Raw genomic sequence first — 22,323 nt, forward strand, 5'->3', positions numbered from 1 at the left:
TTTTGTGGTAGAAGATGGTCGCTTCAAGTATTGTTTCTTCTCTCTGGGTCCTTCTATTCGGGGTTTTAAGTTTTGTCGACCTGTTATATGCGTTGATGGGTCTTTCTTGAAGACTAGGTATGGTGGGCAAATGTTGTGTGCAGTGGCTTTGGATGCAGGGAGTCATATCTTTCCGATAGCTTTTGCTATAGTTGACAGTGAAAACCACAATTCCTGGACCTATTTTATGAGAAAATTGAAAGAAACGATTGGTGATGTTGAGAACTTAGCTTTTGTTTCGGATAGGCATCAAAGTATTGTTCGTGCTTTGGATATCGTGTTCCCTGATGCACACCACGGTGCATGCTACCACCACATTATTATGAACGTCAACCACAAGTTCAAGACTGACGTCTTCACGAATCACATTTACACGTGTGCGTACACGTATTCAAGATCAGAGTTTCACAGAGAATTTGAGAACATTCGGGCCATGAATCCAGCGGTTGCAAAATATCTTGAGGAAATCGGATTTGAAAAATGGGTCCGGTCGTACTTTCCAGGGGTACGTTACAATGTAATGACGAGCAACTGGGCTGAGAGCTTCAACAACACAACTAAGGATGCAAGAGGCTTCCCGATCACTGCTGCTGTAGCATTCCTGAGGTCCAAAGTCCAGAAGTGGTTTGCTTCACGAAAAGAAAAAGCTGACAAGTGGACGAAACCCCTAGCACCAGAAATGGAGGAGGACTTGGCATTAAATTTTGAAAAAGGTCGGTTTTTGAACGTTGACTCATGCGGGCCTTACACGTTGCAGGTTCACCCTGGAAGAACAGTTCTCACCGGTGGCGTAGTGGACTTGCAGGAAAAGAGTTGCACTTGCGGCTTGTTCCAGTGCATGAAGTTTCCTTGTCCTCATGCATGTGCTGCATCTCAGGAGCGAAGTATTAGCGTGTACACACTATGCTCGCCATATTACACAACAGAATATTGGAGGAGAACATACGAAGGAACAATTATGCCAGTTGGTGACGAGGATGATTGGGAATTACCTGATGACATAAAGAACATGACAGTTGGAGTGCCTGTTGAGAAGCAACCAGTAGGGCGACCCAAGAAGCAGAAGGTTGGAAGAATTAAGAACAACCGAACTGCTTGTAATGGTGAAAGGATTATCAAATCACGAAAATGTAGCAAGTGCGGTGCCACGGGACACAACAGAAGCACTTGCACCTACCGAGGTTTAACATAAATTTTTAGTTTATTTGTATCGTGATGGGTTGGACTATTATGTATTGTTATTGAATTAATGTTGGACTATTTTAAACATTAGAATTTGTGATATTTTATGTTTACATAATTATTATAATTTGTTGCACGAAAGAAAGGCGTAAAATTTGTATGAACTCTTGAAAAAACATAAACATACCAATAAAAAAAAACCATTTACATTGTTATCTTAATAAATACCAAATAAAAAAAAAACATTTGTTCATGCTAAATTCTGGTAAAACAAATCTACACACCACCGCTCTCTAAATTTCTTCATATTCTCATCGTGCACATTATCAAACGTAGTCTCCAGCATACTATGCTCGATGTGCTCTATCACGTACATCCCGCGATTCTGCATTGTATGAGACAATAAAAAGTAAATGAATAAAAGTGTGCAAATTAAATTCAAGTTAAATAACAAAAAAATCAATTGTAATTAAGTTACCTTGTCTTTGTCTGTGGAACAACGGCCCGATCCATGACTTTTGAAGTGAAATTTCTGACCTGGCTCTCTGAGGCGGTAAGTTGAGGCAAGAGGATCATGTCATGACTCTCGAATAGGCCAGCCTGCAGCAGCAAATTTGGTAGTAATTTTTCCCACATTGCCAGGTGACGGTTCAATTCGTTCGGGGAAATCGATCCGAGGCTGGAGTCAAATATGTTCAACAACCAATGATCCAGATCTATCTCTAATGCCACCCAATGCTTTGCTCCATCGAAGTAGAGGGCCATATATATTCTCTCCTTGTTCTTCCAACTGGCCAAGAATTGACTTTCATCCCCTCGAATCAAATCTAATATGCCCTCGTCCCACTGATAGTTAGCCTGCTCATCACCCGCAGCTTCCCACCGAGCAATAACTCCTGCTGGGAAAATACACGGCATTATGACACATCTATTCGGGTAGGACTCGGGATAAAAGTGTTGCCGCCTCCTCATCAAATGGAATGCCGCATCCAAATGCTAAAACATGAAAATTAAATATGTCAGAGTTAAATAAAAAAGAGTTAGATAAAGTCTTTAAAAACAAAAGCAGTAAAAAAATCTTAAAAACTTACATCGTTCCCAAGCCAAAATTTCGGAGTATGCAGTTCGAGGAACCAAGACGAATGGTATCGACCGGTGAAGCACTCTCTCGGGTAATTGTTCCCAATCTGGCTGAGTACCCAATTGTGAAAAGTCTTGAGCAGCTTCCGATCAACCACTCTAAGTGGGTCCGCATTCACGAGTGTCGAAGTAGCCCTAGCCTTCTTCTTCATTTCAGTGTACTCAGCGAACCACCTAGGCCGCCTTCTCTTCCTCCGGTTCTCCATGACTTCTGGAGCTGTCTCTAACACCTGCACCTCAGAATCCTGAGTATCCCCGATGCTGGTGATATTCGTCTTCTCAGGTGTACAGAACATGTCATCATCATCCGGTTGGTAATCATTTGGGAGAATGAAGTCATCTTCCGGTGTCCGAGCCTCCTCTTCCGGTTGTGGCTGTGGCTGTGGCTGTGGCTGTGAATCCGCTGCCGGCCTTCCAGGATCTTGCATGAGCGTCATTATGGTCTTCAACTGATCCATAATCGTTGTTTGTCCTCTTAGCAGAGCGGCCTGCCCCCTCTCCACAGTCTCCAACCTTGCCAAAATGGCAGGGTATACTGGATCGCGAGCCTCCGAGGTGCTGGGAATGGAAGCTGACGGGGGAACAGGAGGACCCTGTGACGCTGCAAGTGGGTCAACACCAGACCCATCAGGAACTGAAGCTGCAGATGGGTCAACACCAGACCCATCAGGAACTGAAGCTGGAGATGGGTCAACACCAGACCCATCTGGAACTGCGGGCGGTGCACGTGGAGGAGACGGTGGAGGTGGTGTAGAGTCTTTAAATATTCGGGCTGCCTCCGCTCGCTCTTCCAATGTGGAGGCAAGCTTTTCGGCCTGGCTTCGCAAAGCATCCTGTGTTGGTTGCCCATCCTCACCCAACACAAGTTCCTCCAAGTCAACAAATAACGGAGGCTGACCCCCGGTTATGTAACTCACAAACTCAATCTCGTTCGGCCGAGGACATAACACGGAGTACACTGTCAACTGAAAAATATAACAAATATATTAATATAATATATGGAAATTAACATGAATTCAAAATAAAGCGTAACAAACTTACATTTTTAGCAAATAATCTGGTGACTTCATCCTTCCCGAGTGTAGTTTTCGGCTTACTTTCCCAGTTGACCATTCTCGGAAAGCCATGCGACCTCCTCACCGCATACTCGTTGCCCAGCTGTAATATGGCCTCGTATGCCCAATATTGCAACGCTGCAGCATAGCCGTAGGCTGAGTATTTTGCCTCCTTCTGAGTGACTCCCTTCTCAATCTTTTTCAACATCTTATTCTTCACATCCAAGTAATCCTTGTTACAACTTTCCATCAGCTTGGTGTAAGAAATCTTTCCCCAGGGATACTCGTAGAAGAATGGAAGGTTATCAACCATTCTTATCACAAAAGGAGGAACGGCAGTCTTCTCCTCCTTACCAGTGAGGACGCCCATAACAAACAAGGTCATCCCCAACTTGTAAACATCATCAGCTTCTGTGCAGCTCTCAAAAACTCTGCGCAGTTGGCTAAAGGTGATCGAAGCACTACCGTTGAAATATTCCTGAATCAACCGGTCAGAGCTTCCATTTTGTTTGATGTCTTCCTCAGTAGGGCCGGGCAATAAGTTTAACCCGGTGACCAAGCCGAACTCCACCCTCCCAAATCTACATCTCTTCCTTCCCACATAGAAATGGACCTCGTCCGGCTTGTCAGATTTTATTTTGTGAAGCATCAACTGATGAAAAAATGCTCCAGAAAATTGTATGGGCGCTCTCTCGAAAAACTGCTTGAAAGGGGATTCCCTCACCCTGTCCAATAGGTTAAATTCTTCAAATTTATCCTTAATCTTCGAGTAGTAGTAACTACCCCCGCGCCATGTGACACAGCCAGTGTAATGGTCCGACACTGGAATTATAAGATGTGCACTTCCCTGAAAAAAAAAAACCAACAACGATAATTAATAATTAATAATACAAAAATACAATTGGTAATATACTTACATAATTAATAACCAACAACGATAAATAATTAATAATAAAACATAACCAATAATGAATAAAACAATAAAAAATAAAACAATAATTCATAATTAATAATTAAACAATAATCAATAAAACAATAAAAATTAAAAAAAAATAATCAATAATTTATACTAGAAAAATAATACATAAGTAATAAAATAATAAAAGATAAAACAATAATTAATAATTAATAAAACAATATGTAATTATTACGAAAACAATAAAAAATAAAACAATAATTAAAAATTAATAAAACAATAAAAATTAATACAATAATTAATCATTAATAATAAAACAATAATCAATAAATAATAAAATTAATAAGACAATAAAAATTAATACAAAAGTTAATAATTAATAATAAAACAATAATTAATAAATAATACAAATTTATAAGACAATAAAAATTAATACAAAAGTTAATAATTAATAATAAAACAATAATTAATAAATAATACAAATTCATAATTAATAATTAATAATTAGTAAAATATTAATAAATAATAACACAATACCAATTAAAACAATAATTAATAATTAATAATAAAATGTTAATTAATAATTAATAAAAATTAATAATTAATAACTAATAATTAGTAAAAAATAATAAATAATAACACAATACAAATTACTACAATAATTAATACTAAAACATTAATTAATAATTAATAAAAATACAATAATTAATAAAACAATAAAAAATAATACAAAAATTAATAATTAATAATAAAACAATAATTAATAAATAATACTAAAACAATAATTACTAATTAATACTAAAACAATAATTAATAAAACAATAAAAATTAAAACAATAATTAATAATTAATAATAAATTAAAAATTATTACTTACCAATAATTAATTAAAAAATACTTATTAAGTCATTAAAAATAAATTAATACCTAAAACAATCACTAAATAATATAATAATAAATTAATACCTAAAACAATTACTAAATCATTAATATTAAAAAAAAAAAAATTAATATCGGGTCCGATTGGTCCGATTGGCCCGATTGGGTACCCATCGGACCCATCGGTCCAATCGGACCCATCGGTCCAATCTCCCTGCCCATACAGCATAACAGTCCGACCCAACATCGGACCCATACACGAACACCCCAATCGGACCCGACCCACACCCCAATCGGACCATCGGACCCACACCCCAATCGGACCATCGGACCGATGTCACACCATCGGGCCGGTCTTCTTCCCCAGATCCGAAGCCCATTTTTCAGCCGGAATCCGAACCCCATCTTCACAGTCGGAATCCGAATCCCATTTTCACAAAAAAAACCTAAATCTAACCAATAATATCTCACAAACAATCTCAAACATAAGTAATCTTTAAATCCTTTCTAAAAAAAACAAAAAAAAGACATACCTTTGACATTGTCGATGTTGGCAGTTCGTCGAAGGGTGTCACGGGTCCGGCGAGCAGCGAAGAGAGAGGAAGAGAGAGGGTCCGACTGTGTGGGTTTAGTGTGGGAAGTGTGGGTTTGGTGTGGGAAGTGTGGGTTTGGTGTTGGAATGGGAAAGGGATCGGCTGGTGGGGAAGAGAGACGAAGAGAGAGGAAGAGAGCTGATTACAAATGAGAGGGGTAGTTTAGGAAAATTGATAAAATGGTCATATATTACCAATTTTAATAACTTTGCATTTAGGAGACAAATTTTTAGGTTATTTAAGCATGGAAATTCAAATTTCCCTTATATATTAGCTTAATAACTTAAAGGTCCTGAGTTCGAATCTATGACCTTTCTTTTTTTCCATCTCTCTTTCACCACTAAGCTAACCTTAGTGGCTTAAGTAAGGACAGCATTAGGAAAGAGAGAAAAGCTTTTTCCTTGAGACTCATGACAATTTTCTATGAGTTTTGCACCTTGTTATTGTTATTATAGGGAAATTATGTTATTTGTTGAAAATAAACGGTCTTAAACCCTTATTACGAGTTTCTTCTCCTATTTCTCATGAAGTGAGGGAAGAGCAAGAAAATGAGCAGAAAAATGTCTCAAAATCACCAAGCTCTACTTTTTATCCAGAAAATGGTTAAGAGTCCGCCATTAAAAGCTCTTTCACTCTTCAACGAAACTCCCCAAGGATTCCAACATACACCTCATTCCATATCCTTCATTCTTCATCATCTTCTTTCTTCCAATTTAATGGTTCAAGCCCAATCTATCATTCTAAGACTACTCTCTGCTCAAATCTCATCACAGCTCTTCACTCCTTCCTCTCTTCTCCACCAACTATCCCAGCCCAACTCCTTTCCTAACTCTTCCCGTCGATATCTTTTCGAAGCAATCATCAATGCCCATGTTCAATCTCGATTACCAGAAGATGCCCTTTGCTATTTAGCTCGTATGGTGGAGCAAGGCCTCGTTCCCGAATCCAAAGTTTTCAACAATGTGTTGGGTTCTCTTGTTAAGTCCAATAACTTCGAAAGAGCTTGGTGGGTTTTTAATGAATTTAAGAATAGGATTGAATTTGATGAGTATAGTTTTGGGATCATGATAAAAGGTTGTTGTGAGGCTGGTGATTTGAATAGAGGATTTCAGATTTTGGGTCAGTTGGAGGAATTGGGTTGGTCTCCAAACGTTGTTATATACACTACTTTGATTGATGGGTGCTGTAAGAATGGCGATATCGATCGGGCAAAGAGGTTGTTTTCTAAAATGAGTGAGCTTGGTTTGGCTCCTAATCAGTATACTTATACTGTTATGATTAATGGATTTTTCAAGAAAGGTCTTAAGAAAGATGGGTTTGAGCTTTATGTGAAGATGAAGCTCAATGGAGTCATTCCCAGTACGCATACATACAATTCTCTAATCAATGAGTATTGCAACGATGGTGAAATAAGTAGTGCATTTGCTCTGTTTGATGAAATGCGTCAACAAGGGGTTGCTTGTAATGTTGTCACGTACAGCATCTTAATTGGTGGGTTATGTTTGAAGAAGCGGGTTGAGGAAGCTGAGAAGTTAATGGATCAAATGAAAAGAGCTGGTATTAGTCCAAGTTTAATTTTGTTCAATAGGTTGATTGATGGGTTCTGTGATACTGGAAAATTGGATAAGGCATTGAACTTATTTAATCAATTGAAGTCACTCGGCCACTCTCCATCTCTAGTCACTTACAATGTTCTAATTGCTGGTTATGGCAAAGCTAAAAACTTGACAGGAATTGCTGGTATAATTAGTGAAATGCATGAGAGAGGCATTTCTCCTTCTACAGTGACTTATACAATATTAATCGATGCCTTTATTAGGTCAGGTGAGATGGAAAAAGCTTCTCAGATACATTCTATCATGGAGAAAGATGGTATAGTTGCCGATGTTTACACCTATGGGGTGTTAATACATGGGCTATGCATGAGAGGCAATATGAAAGAAGCATCAAAACTGTTCATATCAATGAGTGAGAAGCATGTGGAGCCAAGTGATATTATATATAACATGATTATCAGTGGTTACTGTAAGGAGGATAACTCTTACAAGGCCTTGAAGTTGCTTAAAGAAATGAGTAATAAGGGAATGGTTCCAAACAGGGCTAGCTACATTTCCACCATCAATGTTCTTTGCAAAGATGGAAAAAGGCGCGAAGCTGAACTTGTACTGAAAGAGATGATCATGTCAGGTTTAACACCACCATTTAAGACTTGCCAACTTATCTTTCAAGTTGATGTTTCTTAAGTCATTCTAGCCTTGTTTAGAGCTCCTTTGTCTACTCTTGGGTCCCTGGGAAGAGGCTGGATGCAAATGTGTATTTCTTTGCTAATCTTGTTCATTTATAAGATTTTGAAAAGCAAGTGTATGAATGAGGTGCTTTACGTACGCTTCTGCCACTGAAGATGGAAACTTTTTCAAAACCTTTCACCTGCATATCAAGAGGGCAGGGTTGTTAGGAGGTAAGGAAAAGAGATATAAATATATATATATATATATATATATATACACACACATATATATATCAGTGTCTCAAAATTATCTTATCTACTTGATCAATGAATTGATTTCACAACTCTATTGTGTTTAAGATGTCCTTAACTGTATAAGTTCGAATCACAGCTGCATGAAGGACATTGTCGTTTCTTCCTCCATATGAACATTGTGGAGCAGTATCAAGGAAATGAAGAGCAACCCTGTAAAAGCCTCTAACCACAGCCAAGATCAGTGGAGATTCCTTAACGTTGTTGACGAAACATGCCAATTATCAGTCTCCGTCAACTAGTAAAATTGCCACCTTGTAGTGACCATCTTTGACAATCCTGAGAGCAGGCCCCTGTCTTATGCAAGATTTTGAATTCCGTTCACATTTATTTTGTACAGAAAGCAAATAGGTTGAATACAGAACATCTTCTCGGATAGTTACTTGGCCAAGGTATATATTTGATAATACTTTAAGGAGTTTCTCAGAGGATGGTGCTCAAATCCTGTCCTGTCACAGGAGCAAAATGATGGGTTCAAATAATTTGCATGATGATGGTACACAAATCTATGCTGTCTTCCGGGGGCGCCTGGCGATTGGGTGCCCTTGTTATCTAAGGTTCAAATCTTTTGCATACTGATTAGCTCAAATGGTCAAACATATGATTTGCTTTCTTGTTTTCTTGTCTGAGTCTGGAATTTTTTCTGGGACTCACATAGCAATGATATAGGTTTCTGGTTCTGGTTGACTTATATTGTAGGATTAGGAGGATAGTCTAGTTCAAAAATATATAAAGTAGCCAGATATCAAGTGTTAATATAGATAATATAATTTGGAAGGTATGAATCCGGCTGACCTTCATAATTTTTCAGTGACAAGTAAAATTATAGAATATATATATATAAATATATTTTGTTGAGAATTGTCTTTAAGTTACTTTTTAATTTGCATATAGTGTACGTGTTAAACAATAATCATATGGCCTGTTACCTGTCATGATATGAAATAGTCAAGTAGTGTTTGATAAATAAAACTTAGTCTACTACTACTGTATCAAACCAAATTATTTACCCATAAAATTAAATAATCACATGCTTTCTTGCTTATTTTGACCATCTGATTCCAAGTTGATCATTTGCACTCCCATGCTTTCATATAAAAACAATTTAAAGAATGATTTCGTAAAAACAAGAAAATAGTACTGATATGTGCACCCAATTTATACTCTCTTTTTTCGAAATGGATTTGTGAGTTGTGATAATTTTGACTATTTCATGGTAAACTGAAAAAAATGAAGGATGTACTATTAATCATCTAAAGACATCCTATGATAAAGAGAAAAATACAGCAACCACCCATTATCAGAGTATAGTACACTAGAGACGACGAGCTTGGCATGACAACACGCAAGCCTGAAGTGAAAGCAATAACCATTCCAAAGATGGAAATGTAAGTAAGAGTGGCTGCGATTCTTGTAAACCGCAGGAGAAGATAATAGTTATGCTCAATTGAGCTGAAGAACTGAAGCAAGACTGAGGCTGCAGAGCAATAAAAGGCAACTGAATCTGCAACAACAAAGACTTTGAAAAATATCTTGTTTGACAGAACTGCCATTCCCTTACTGGTATGATCATCGTTTTCGTACCCTCCAGGTAAAGTAAAAGCTGCTGTGAATGTAACTGTGGCAATAAGAGCAGCTACCAGCAAATGGGTGTCTGAGATTTTCTTCAATCGGTCGGATTTGATGGCTTTTTCCATGGGGTGATGATGATGATGGTCAACGTTTCTAACCAACTGATTCCATTGTTCTACTCTGTAGATGATTGATTGTAGACTCTCTTGACCACCTTGCTGTTCCAACTTCTTTACAAACCAACACTGAAATATTAATTAAAAGAACTAGTTGATAAGAAGTAATAAAAACACAAGCACAATAAAAGAACAAGACTTTTATAGACCTACCCTGAAAAATTCACCAATATTGACATTAGTTAAAAGTATGTCAATTGGCTTAAGGTACTTGAGATTAGTAGCCCTCTTGTCAACTCTGCAGTCATTCACTAGAACATTGATAATCCTTTTATACTTAAAACCGGCCGCTAAATGCAACGGAGTATTGCCATCTTTATCTGCAGTGTTTAGCATGAAGTCTAGTCTTGCGGTATTGAGAATGTACTTGACAACACTAAGTTTTCCATTGACAACAGCAATGTGAAGAGGTGTCCAGCCTCTGTTGTCAACCAAATCACAAGCCTCTGGTTTATGAAGGATGATTTCTCTCATTACTGAGACATGGCCTTCTTTGGCAGCTATGTGAAGTGCTGACATGCCTTCTTTGTCCTTCAGATAAGCAACTGAACTACAATTCTGGTGAAGAATAAGTTTGGTTGCTTCAAGATGACCCAAACATGCAGCAAAATGGAGAGGAGTCCATTGGATTATGTTGTCCTGTTCTTCTAGTAAATCAGCCTTTTGACTTTCTTCCCTCTCTAGTAGTACCCCTATTATCTCTACCAACATTAATTGTGGAAAAAAAAACATTTGAGTATGACCAATATTAAGATTGAAAAAAAAAAACATTTTTTCCTATTCCATTATCCAAACGTGACCTTTAGACACAGTCTTAATATTAGTGGATTTTTCACAATGCAATATTAATCTTAATATTGGATATTGAAATATTTTACAATGCACGTTGGGTTGAACGAGTTGATGAAGAATATCATTACCACATTAGTCATATGCCAAAAAGTACCTATTTCAGTTTGTTGGGGTAATCTTCCAAAACATTCTTCCAAGTGTAATAGAAAGCTCCTTATCAGACGCCGCAAGTTCTCGAGTGATAAATCTGGCACTTGATGCTCCAAAAATCTAGCTAAAGACAAGAAGAAAAAAAAATATAGTTTTGAGTTGTAAAGTAAACTAGTTGACCAGAAGCCAAAAGGGTCAACTTACCATGGTGAATCCTAATCACAGCTGCATGCAAAGCATTCATGCCATTAGAGCCCGAGCAAGAGGCTGGAGATGAAAAACGACACTTTTCCATTATGTATTTAGCAATAGAAGAAAAGCCACCTTCCACAGCAAGAAAAAGTGGAGACTCATTAGCAGCATTAAGCACATCAAGCAACTCATGTTCTGCATCAATCAACAACTTAGCCACTTCAAAGTGACCATTTCTCACCCCAACATGCAAGGCAGTGTCTTCCTTAGCCAAATCTTTTATTCTGAGAAGACTTCCCAGGTCGATTTGCTCTCTCTCAACATCACCAGCACTGTTTATGAGGAGCTCAACTAACTCATGGTTCCCAACTCTTGCTGCTATGTGAAGGGGAGTTTCACCAGCAGTGTTTTCTTTGAGCAGCAGCCTTGGACAGAAGTGGATAACTTGTTCTGTGAACTTGTTGTTATTGAATCTAGCGGAAACATGGAGAATGGTGCTCCTTTCGGGTGTTAATAAGTCCATAATCTGCTGTTCACTATGACCCTGAAAAGGGTTGAAGTCTCCTGAGGCTGCAGCCTCGAACACTGTTCGATCCATTAGAAACCAAAGGTCTTTCGATCTATCTTTCACACCTTTTATTTTTGTGTGCGTGCGTATAAATTTGGGCAAGTGATCTTAAGAAAAGATGAACTATCTTCAAAACACGTGGTGGAGAAAGGAAGGGATTCGTGACTCGTTAGTTTGGTAGTTACTTAGACCTTTTCAAAGTTGGCTTAGGACTTTATCGCTGCATCCCAGAAGTTTACTGGGAAAAGTCAAGTGGTGTATCCAAATAAATATAATAATATTCCATGAACTTGACTTGGAAGTTGACTATAATGCTGACCATACATTATGAGAAGAGAGTTCTTTTTACGAGCAACATGAGTGATTCTGTTCGTAGACTTAGCCCACCGCCTCCAAAAAAAAAAAAAACAATCCTTAGAAAGAAAATATTTTTTTTGTTAATTATAATGCAAGTAAAACTAACAAATATTGTCAAAGTTTTTCTTTGATAGTTTAACTTACTTTTATATCTTCAAGAAACGATGATATCATATTCTATTACGATATCACATTCGGTCTTTCATGTTAGTTAAATTACTGTTAAGCCGTTATAAGACTCAACTAGTTAGGTTGTTCATAGGCTAGCTAAGTTAGTTACTTCCTTAACTAACTTAGCTTATGTTATCTATATATATTGCACCTCCTGTAATTGAATAAACAAAGAATAATAACAATATAAGCTTCTAAGGGACTTTTGGCTTCATAACTTAAAAATTATTTTCAGTTTTAAAAAATAGAAAACAATTTTTAAAAACTAATAGGAATCGTTTGATAAAAAATTTTAAAACATTTTTTTAAAAATTCAATTTTAAAAAATTAGAAAACAGAAAACATTAAAATTTTATTTTTAATTTTCAAAAATAATTTTTTTTGTCTAACATATTATATTTTATATTTTTTTCACATACTCAAATCCTAGACTCGAACCAAACTCGAACTCGGAGCCAAATAGATTCATGTCATGGTATGATGTTAAAATATTAATTTTTTTAGTAAGAAAAAATTTAAAAATAGTTTTAAAAAACTTGTGCCAAACACTATTAAATTTTTAGAATGACAAAAATAGTTTTCTATTCTCACTTTTAAAAACACAATTTTAAAAACTAAAAATTGAAAACACAGCCAAACAGGCTCTAAGCTTTTTCTCTCGTACTCTGTTTTTCCTCACATGATATTAGCAAAAATTTTGGCCACCGCATCAATGGTGAGACCCTCCACACGCTCTTAAAATGGTGTTCCCCCATCCACAACTGAGCATAATCAATCAGAGTCTAATCCTGATGCAACTTCTGAACCTATTCTCAACTCCTATGTTGCTGGACGAAGACTTCAAAGTTCAAGATTGTGATCTCAGAATGACGATGATATCCTCGAACCAGCTCAATCTTCTCCAGGTCTACCAACTGGTGATCTTTCTCAATCTGTTGCTCCTATACGTCGCCCTTCGTCTCTCGATCGTCTGGCTCATGAAGATTTCTCGAGCCCCTTCTTTCTCAACACAGCAGACTATCCTGGGTTAATTCTGATTTTCACGATCCTCAATGGTGCTAACTACCAATCTTGGAAACGTGGGATCCCTATAGCGCTTACAGCAAAGAATAAATCTGCTTTCATCGGTACCCTTCCTTGACCAACAGTTGGTAATCCTCTTCTCAATTCTTGGATTTGTTGTAACAACATGGTAACGTCTTAACTCGTCAACTCTGTTTCTTTTGAAATTGCACAGAGCATCATGTATTTTGATCTTGCCACAAATATGTGGCATGATCTTCAAGAAAGATTCAATGAGGGTAATGGACCTCGTATCTTTCAGCTGCAAACTCAACTCACCCGTTTGTAGCAAGATGATCAATCTGTCACCTCTTATTTCACCAAGTTAAAATCGTTTTGGGACAAATTAAAGGAATTCCAACCTAACACTACTTGCACATGTAGTGCAATGAAACTCTTCCTTGATTTCTACAATTAGAACCAAGTTTTACAATTCTTAAATGTTCTGAATGAGTCGTATGCTTCAGTACGGGCTCAAATCCTCCTTAATGAACCCATCCCCAACTTATCTAGGGTGTTTAGCATGATTGTTCAAGAGGAGCGTCAAAGGACTCTTGGCTCCTCAGATGTGTCTACCGTGGCATCCTTTGTTCGTCCTTCTTCTTCCACCATTCCTCCATGCTCAAAGAAACCAAGACCCTCATGCACCAAATGTGGCAAACCAGGCCATTATGTTGACAAAAGTGTTATTTTATTCATGGTTTTCCTTTGGACTATAGAGATAAGAAGAAATCAGACAAAGGAAAATTTACTGCAAATCATGTCACTATTAGTAATAGTTCAGAAAATGTTGCTAGAAACTCAGCTCATGTAGATCTCTCTACTCAATGCAACAGTTAATTTCACTTCTCAGTCAACAACTTACCCAAATTACTCCTTGTGATGATCCAAACACTACTCCTGCAGCATCCAACATGGCTAGTTACAAATCTTTATTTTAAATTATGTCTTGGATCATTGATAGTGGAGCAACACATCACATGTGTTCCACTGAATGACAATTTATTGACAGTGGAGCAAATGAAAAATGGGAATACATCTCATATAATCAAATGAAAAGTGGCAATTATGAGATTAAATCAATTAATGATAAGTTTGTCACAATTCTCACAATTTTATGAATGAGAATTAAAATTAAAATGCTTAGACTCATGATAGGTGAATACATAAGCACTCAATTACTTATTCAATAACATAATTAAATAAATTTATGGCATGAATATAATTATGTTTCATCTAATGAAATAAAAAAAATTATCAGAAAAAATAATTTTATTCAATTTAATCATGTGATTATGAGTCAATTAATAATTTAAATTGACCAAATTCAAAATATAATCACAAAATTAAATGAGAAAATAAAAAATGAAGCAAAATGATGAAAATTTAGTTCTAAAAGAACACTCCACGTGGCTCCACCCGCCACCCAATTTTTTTTTCTGGTCGTGAAAAACATGTCATTTTTTGCAAACGACGTGTCGTTTGACTAAAAACGACAACCCCAAATGCCCAACGGTGTGTCATTTGCGCATGGGGGTCTGATCCATCTTCTTTACCCAATGGGTCTTGATCTAGGTCGTATCAACCCAACCCAGTTTCAGACTCGGTTGGATCTCGACCTCCTCTACACCTTTTTTGGATGCCGTTTGAAGGGTTTTCACCATTGTTCGTGCTCTTTAACTTTTCCATACTCATTTCGCTCGAAAAATACTCCAAACGAGTAAATCTCATATATACATTCAACCATTAAGATTTATATAAAAAATTGGAGTTTTCAACATTTTTAACATAAATGAAACGGAAAATACAATCCAAAATATTTATAAACTCAATACTTATCATCCAATCTGATTTTCTCTCGAACAATATAAATTTCGAAAAAAAAAAAGAGTTTTTGTTAAATGCAAACCCTAAAATCAAATGGATAGACTCTGATACCAATTGTTAAAATTACTACACATTGAACATGCTATATCAATAACAATCGACAACTAACCATACATATTCATATTAACCAAGAACAAACATTTAATTTTAGAGCATTAACATAATAATAGGCATACCTCAAATTTTGATATTGATCTCCAATGACAATGTTGATTACAGTTCTTTAATCTATACATATGGAGAAAAGAGAGCTTGGGTATAGTGAACACTACTCTCTTCCATTCCTTTTACACCATAGCCACAACCCTTTATGATGAATTATGAACCAATTAGGCCTGCGTGCCCAATTTAAAAGAATTAATTGTCTTAACCAAATGGACTAGCCAAAGACGTTTTAGAGCGTATCTATGAGCCTTAAATATATTAATACGTTATGTCCATCCTATTATGGTTCCATGGTAAAATGTTAAGCATGCCATTGTGAGTGAGACTTGTGACTTAGATTAACCAACTTTCCATTAGAGCTAAATTTTGGCTCCCATCACTCTCAATCTTATAATACGTTGATGCAAAGAGTTTGAAGAAAAGTCGTAGCAAAATGGACATGACCCAACTGTCTAGTTTAACCTAATGCACGCCATAAAATCTAACATTTACTAGTTCTACCAGCATGACAATGCCGAGTACAAAATTACAACTGTCATTAAGAGAAAAAAGATTAAATAAAAACTATTTGGTAGTTATACCATGTTCTCAATAATTGCTATTGATATAGTTTCATCAAATAGCAAACCATATCAATCTGCCCTATTTATTTAGTAACCGTAGTTTGTTCCATAGACCGAGCCATAGCCTCCAGCATGGCCTGCGTGTGCTGAGTTCGATGGAGGAGATGCATACACAGAACCATGAGCAGCATAAGAATTATAGCCTTGATCCGTGGAGCCAGCAGCTTGAGTTTGTGCTGATCCAGCATTATTAGCAGCTTCAACCATGAAATTCTGCAACAGCCAGCCAAAAATATTATATACATGTATATATCAAGTTTTAATCCAATTTTTTTCTATTTTGTTTTCGCAGATTACCCAGCAAAAATTCCATGATATACAAAGGGAAATTTAAATTTCTATGCTTACATTAGGGAATAATTTTTTCCCTAAACTTAAAATAGGGAATATTGGTAAAATGGGATAACATTTTCTTAATTCCCACAATACCCCCCATTTGAAACCATCAGCCCTCTCTCTCTTTCGCCTCTCTTTTCTCTCTTTCTCTCTCGCTCGGTGCTGCACCCACACACCCACGGCAGACCACCCACGCCGTCGACGCTCAACCCCGACCAACCAGAACTGGCGACCCCGAACCCCACGAAAATGCCCCTCTCTCTCACCGTGAGTGACCGCCCACTTGACCGCCCCCACCATTTCACCGCCCCCACCCCCAAACGAACCACCACGGCTCACCTCCACCACCCACCCACTGTACCGCCCCCTCTCACTCACTTCTTCTCTCTCGAACCGAACAGAAAAAAAAAAAAAAAAAAAAACATATGGTCCGATGGTCGGTCTCTCTCTCGGACCGAACGGAAAAAAAAAAAAAAAAAAACATATGGTCCGATGGTCGGACCACATGGTCCGATGGGGTCCGACCAATCGGACTAATCGGACCCATCGGACCATGTGGTCCGACCATCGGACGATATGCCTTTTTTTTGTTTCAATTTGAGGAAAACGAAGAGAGAGAGGCACATGGTCCGATGGTCGGACCACATAGTCCGATGGGTCCAATTGGTCGGACCCCATCGGACTATGTGGTCCGACCATCGGACCATATGTTTTTTTTTTTTTTTGTTCGGTCCGAGAGAGAGAGACAAAGTAGATAGAGGGGGTATTTTTGGAGTTTTGAAAAAAGAGTCATATTTTTCATAGTGTAAAATGTATTGGTTCAAAAAAAAAATTTGAACATTTTTAAGTATAGAAAATCAAATTTCCCTATACAAATTACAAACAGATTCATAAAAAGCAACATATCTTGTTAAGCAAGAATTACCTGTATCAGTTGCTGAGCAGCTTGGACTTGAGAAGCACTTCCACTAATTTCAACTGTCATTTCTGTAGGATTACCCCTAGTCTCTTGAATTGTAACAGTAGCTCCACTGGCTCGTCTAATATAGCTTATACTTGCACCAGAAGTTCCTATCACAGCATCAGCATAAGATAGTGGAATTTGCATTTGCTGTGTAATCTGCAACAAAGAAGATTACATAATTATGCTTCTACAAAGAAAGGAAAAGTAATGCCTCTTGTAACTGCTCAACAAAGATTAAGCAGGAGCCAATATTTACCAGTCAACCTCAGGTTTTTGAGCTCAAAGAAAATAAAAAGAGAATATATAATAATGTGTCAACTCAAACACAGAAGTAAAAAAATACCGCATGCATAATAACCCAAAAGCAATCATAAAACCTAACAAACAAAGTGATCTTACAAAATATCATCACAATGAATTTGAAAATGCAAATAAGGAAAAAAGGAATAATAACCTGTGTAACCATTGAAGGCGTTGTTTGAGCATTAGAAGTTGAATGTACACCCATAGGAGCTTCTCTTCCATATGCTAATATACCATGATGAGGCTGTTTATCCATGGGTGGTGGTGCCATGTCTGCAGGTGGATAGTAATTTTCATGTTGTCTTGGTGGTGGCATGTATTGAGGATGAGAAGTATGTCCATATACAGGACCTCCAGGACCTCCACTGCTTGGGACAGCTCCTTGAGGTGGAGGCCCCCATGATTGATGAGACTGATGAGACTGATGAGATTGATGAGATTGCATGTGCTCCATAGAGGGATTCGGCATTTGCATCTGGTAAACAATATAAGATAAGATTGTTCATTTGAACATTGAAAATCAAATAAAAACTGGGACAATTATGAAATCAGGAAACTCACATGCATCTCGAAAATTGGAATTATGCTACGGTCAACTAAAAATTTTTTAAGATGAGATGCAATCAGTTCAATTGCTTTGTGCACGCCAGCAGGTTCACCGACAACTTCCACAACCCTATCATCTTGAAGAGCAAAAACTGGTAGGTCTTCTGCAGAAACCATTTCAACAGAAATAAGAATGATTTAAAAAAAAAAAAAAAAAAAAAAAAAAAAGCTATGAGAAACACAAAGTAGGCTGAGTAGGCTGATCAATCTGAACTCCCAAGTACGAAAAATAACAACAATGAAAAAAAATTGTAATGGCAGTTTTTATCAAACAAACCACAAACATAAAAAAGAATGAGCAAAGATAAAAATTATCGAATGTCACCTGATCCAAGAACTCTCACTATACAATTAGAACCTTCCTGGATGGATTTCACAGTTGCTCCCTGTTTCCCAATTAAGCTTCCTGCCTGTGAGGCTGCAACAAGCAGCCTAGTTGACACTTTTACTCCCACATTTGGTGGAGCATTAGGATCACCATCCAAACCATCAACAATACGTTTGTGAACTCTTAAAAGACCATCCACAGCAGGAGGAAGGGCAGATTCCGGCTCTTCCTTTGCAGATACCATAACCTATTAAAAGGAAACAGTAAAATAAGCACACCAAAGTTATAAAAACATGTTATTCGACAGAAAGGTGCCTCAACATTCAAATGGAAACAAGGAATGCTGGCGGAAACTGGAAACCCTCATCCTAACCAAAGGCCACAACATATTTAATAAACCAAAATATGTACAGGCCTAGACAAATCTCCATTTCTTGATAATTTTCTAACACTGTCTATCAACAATTACTGGCTTAATGTTACTAAAGGAATGTTAACAACCTCAATGTTAACTATTTGAATTTAACATCTTTACTTATTATCTTCTATATAATTTATTTCGTTTCCTTTATATTTTATTTTTTATTTTTTATCTTGAGTACACCATTGCGGCAAGACATCAATCATCCAAGTTCTGAAGTTACCAGAAGAATGCAGAGCTCTTGAGAAGTATATGTGTTTAAACGGATCTAACTTTTCAGCACTTTGTAATGCTCAATGCTGATCTCTGCAATCTGGACCTTTGGTTCTTCAAGTTTGGGATCTTATTGATGATTGAGTCGTTGACTTAAAAATTTGAGCATAGAACCTGCACAGATCCATTGTTGTTATTGCCATAGATGGAATCGTATTCACATTTTAGGATTTCTTTGGGTGATACTCTCTTTATGTCTTCTTTCAGTTAAAGTTTTAGAATAAAAACTTTCATCTTATTAGGATTTAGGAGTCATCAACAACCACTTTTCATCTTTCCTTGTACTGTCTCCACAAATTTACAACTAAGCTTCAAGTTGTTTAACAGCAGCAGATCCAAACAATAATTACTCACAACAACTTCCCACAAAATTTTATCTATTTAATATCTTGAAAACTATAAATTTGACCAAGACACTAGCACAAGTATGGGATATAAGCATACACAAAAGAGCTCAAGCATGGTGACTATCAGATCAACCAAAGATCACCGACTAAAATTGAAAGTAACCCGAAGGCTTGTTGATTTGAAGCATGTGAACTTAGTATGGTTTGTCTCTTTCTAATTGAAACACTATAAATTATTTTTTGCACCTTCAACTTCAAAGTTCAAAATATAAATTTTTAACATTATTGTTTTGGCGCCAAGTTTCTTTACTAAGATAAGATATTAAGATGACAGAGGTCTACAATCTACACCCTGTTATTATTTCTTATCGTTTCCTTTTTTAGTGATTAGGCCCACAAGGCAAGGATTTGTGTAAAACACTTGACTTTAGAAATCTTCTTCTAAACTGAGAATAGATTTTAGTGAAAGATTTTTAGTTAAAAATACATGATTTCACTCTTTGACATGCAACATCCTACTTTCTGCACATCTAACAGCTTTAACTTCTTAATTATGCTTTCCATTATAAAGCTAAAGCTAGTTGAACCAGTAATTGTTCCCTAGGACCTAGACAGTGATAAAGAGAGCAGAGACAACCAAATCATAAAGAAACCTATGGCTCTACAGCAGAACACTTATTCATTTGTAAAACCAACAAATCCTATTGATGAAAATGGTATACCAATCACTCATCTTATACTAGACCATCAAACAAAACAAAAGTGTAAACTTACCGCTCTTTCTGCTGTTCCAGGAGGGCCATCGAGAATTTTAATTCGAGCTCTTGTCTCCTCGACTATTTTTTTGATAAATTCCCCTTTGCGTCCAATTATGCTACCAACTTTTTGTGCAGGAACCAGCATACGGAAAACACTCTCACCAGGCCATCCAGGCCACTTTTTTTCAGCCTCACCCATGACGGGTACATCATGTTGATGGTGCTCATGCTCGTGCCCGTGCTCGAGTTCTTGTTCTTGCTCTTGCTCTAGTTCTTGCTCTTGCTCTTCTTTCTGTTCAAACAGGGCCTCATCCTCTGGCATTTCTGGGTGCAGGTGATCTGGGACTTCGGAGTTTACTGTCATTTCTAAGTTTTCAGGCACCTCTAAGTTTTCAGGCACCTCTATGCTTTCTGGCAGTTCTGAGTTTTCAGGTACATGATCTACATCTTGCTCACCGAAGCTTTGATCAACTTCAGCCATAGATTTGCGCTGAAACAAACAAGTTACGAGAACATAATAAACCTTAAAAACCAAAAACATGCAGAACCAAATAGTATATTAACCGCAAATGTAAGAGAAGTCAAAAAGCACTATTCACAACCAACATTTGACAATGTTCCACATTTCCTAATCTTAGTAAGCAGCAAGACTTACAAATTCCTAGCACTAACATAACCCAACATAAGATAAACCATGTGTATGCAAATAAATCCTCCAACCACAACAATGATAAAAGAAAGAATCACCCACAAAAATTCGAAAAGAAAAAGAAATAAAGTACTGAGATTGTCTTCCATAATACTCGCGCCGAACAAATCCCAAGAAGGGATTGAAAATGTTTCAGTTGTAAAAAACAGAAAATGAAAACCCTAGAAGGACAACAGTTAATATACAAAGGAAAGCAACACAATACTTACAAGGGCAACGAAGAATCTACTATTGAGGATTTAGGGCTTTGAACCGGAGAACCAGAAGACGTTCGTTTAGGGTTCGAAAAGGGGTTTAAAGAGAGAGATGGGAGGGATTGGATTGGAGCCAGTTGATTTGATTTTATCTGATTGGGTTTGGGCTTCGGATTGAAGAGGAGGCAAAGTTATCGTAATAGCAAAACTAGGCTTTAACTTGCTGCTATTTCTTCTTCGAGGTCCCTATAAATTGTTATATTCGTATTTTAACTCATGTGTGCAATAAACGACAGAAAAAGGAGGGAGACGACAGTAAACTACATAAGCTTTTCCGACACTATTGGGAGAAACGACAATAAAGTTTTATATTGTTCTGTAAAAATAAAATAAAAATAGTTTATGGGTGTGATTTTAAGGCAATAAAAATTACTTTCTCCTTTCCAAAACAATGCAGTCTTTTTTCAGTTGAGCTATCTATTTAAATTCATGGTTTTTTTTCATGTCAAAAAAAAATCATGGTTTTTTTTTCTTTTATTTTGCTGATATTTAAATTCATGGTTTAAAACCAATAAATTCAACATCACAGACTGTATTTTTCCAAAATATTTGTATATCGCATTACAAAATACAAACTGTATATCAATTATTATTTTATTATATTATTTATTAAATTGACTGAAATCATAATCATTCTATTTTGTTTAATACAAATAAAATAATTGGAATGCCTTAATTTAATAATAATAATAATAATACCATGTATATTACTATTTTGGGTTTTTTTTTATAAATTTTGAATTTTTTAATCTGTTAGAGAAATATGAACAATTAAAGAACTACTTTAAAGCTATAAAAGAAAAAGAGTTCAAAATTTCAAAAAAAAAAAAAATAATAGAAATGGGTAGAGTTTTAGAAGGTCAGCCCTGGCACTTTGCCCAGAGCATCACTATTTCTGTTGCTCCTGATAGCTCTTTTCCTCTTACCCCTGATAATTTACACTATGTTCCTTTTTGGGTTCAAGTGT

The 22,323-nt window shown here is 36.6% G+C and overlaps 4 protein-coding genes across 8 annotated transcripts; 1 reads left to right on the forward strand and 3 right to left on the reverse strand.

Annotated features, from left to right (window-relative positions):
* Positions 1 to 1,621: 1,621 nt before the first annotated feature.
* Positions 1,622 to 6,042, reverse strand: LOC133034915 (uncharacterized). The gene is made up of 3 exons (XM_061110429.1): positions 3,403 to 6,042; positions 2,313 to 3,326; positions 1,622 to 2,217 (listed from the first exon to the last, which is right to left on the reverse strand). Exons 1-3 carry the CDS (start codon positions 4,063 to 4,065, stop codon positions 1,696 to 1,698), a joined length of 2,199 nt encoding a protein of 732 aa, XP_060966412.1. The 5' UTR covers positions 4,066 to 6,042; the 3' UTR covers positions 1,622 to 1,695.
* A 146-nt stretch (positions 6,043 to 6,188) lies between these two features.
* LOC115721047 (pentatricopeptide repeat-containing protein At4g11690) lies at positions 6,189 to 9,203 on the forward strand. The gene is made up of 2 exons (XM_030650281.2): positions 6,189 to 8,261; positions 8,422 to 9,203. The coding sequence occupies exon 1, from the start codon at positions 6,352 to 6,354 to the stop codon at positions 8,044 to 8,046; it is 1,695 nt and encodes a 564-aa protein (XP_030506141.2). The 5' UTR covers positions 6,189 to 6,351; the 3' UTR covers positions 8,047 to 8,261; positions 8,422 to 9,203.
* Positions 9,204 to 9,465: 262 nt separating this feature from the next.
* LOC115721046 (uncharacterized) lies at positions 9,466 to 12,159 on the reverse strand. Of its 4 annotated transcripts, none has more exons than XM_061110430.1 (4): positions 11,237 to 12,159; positions 11,037 to 11,156; positions 10,244 to 10,782; positions 9,466 to 10,144 (listed from the first exon to the last, which is right to left on the reverse strand). In XM_061110430.1, exons 1-4 carry the CDS (start codon positions 11,820 to 11,822, stop codon positions 9,596 to 9,598), a joined length of 1,794 nt encoding a protein of 597 aa, XP_060966413.1. In that variant the 5' UTR covers positions 11,823 to 12,159; the 3' UTR covers positions 9,466 to 9,595. The 4 variants fall into 4 exon arrangements, with proteins under 4 accessions (XP_060966413.1, XP_030506139.2, XP_030506140.2 ...); XM_030650279.2 differs by having other exon boundaries at positions 9,466 to 10,159; positions 11,237 to 12,154; XM_030650280.2 differs by having other exon boundaries at positions 10,244 to 10,791; positions 11,237 to 12,154.
* A 3,608-nt stretch (positions 12,160 to 15,767) lies between these two features.
* Positions 15,768 to 21,530, reverse strand: LOC115718951 (flowering locus K homology domain). 2 transcript variants are annotated; one of them, XM_030647778.2, is made up of 7 exons: positions 21,312 to 21,530; positions 20,410 to 20,883; positions 18,592 to 18,841; positions 18,222 to 18,370; positions 17,812 to 18,135; positions 17,319 to 17,513; positions 15,768 to 16,270 (listed from the first exon to the last, which is right to left on the reverse strand). In XM_030647778.2, the coding sequence occupies exons 2-7, from the start codon at positions 20,872 to 20,874 to the stop codon at positions 16,085 to 16,087; spliced, it is 1,569 nt and encodes a 522-aa protein (XP_030503638.2). In that variant the 5' UTR covers positions 20,875 to 20,883; positions 21,312 to 21,530; the 3' UTR covers positions 15,768 to 16,084. The 2 variants fall into 2 exon arrangements, with proteins under 2 accessions (XP_030503638.2, XP_060966414.1); XM_061110431.1 differs by having other exon boundaries at positions 18,222 to 18,367; positions 21,312 to 21,513.
* Between the last annotated feature and the right edge of the window lie 793 nt (positions 21,531 to 22,323).

The sequence above is a fragment of the Cannabis sativa genome, chromosome 2 (genome assembly GCF_029168945.1).
Source record: "Cannabis sativa cultivar Pink pepper isolate KNU-18-1 chromosome 2, ASM2916894v1, whole genome shotgun sequence".
In the NCBI taxonomy this organism is placed as follows: Eukaryota; Viridiplantae; Streptophyta; class Magnoliopsida; order Rosales; family Cannabaceae; genus Cannabis; species Cannabis sativa.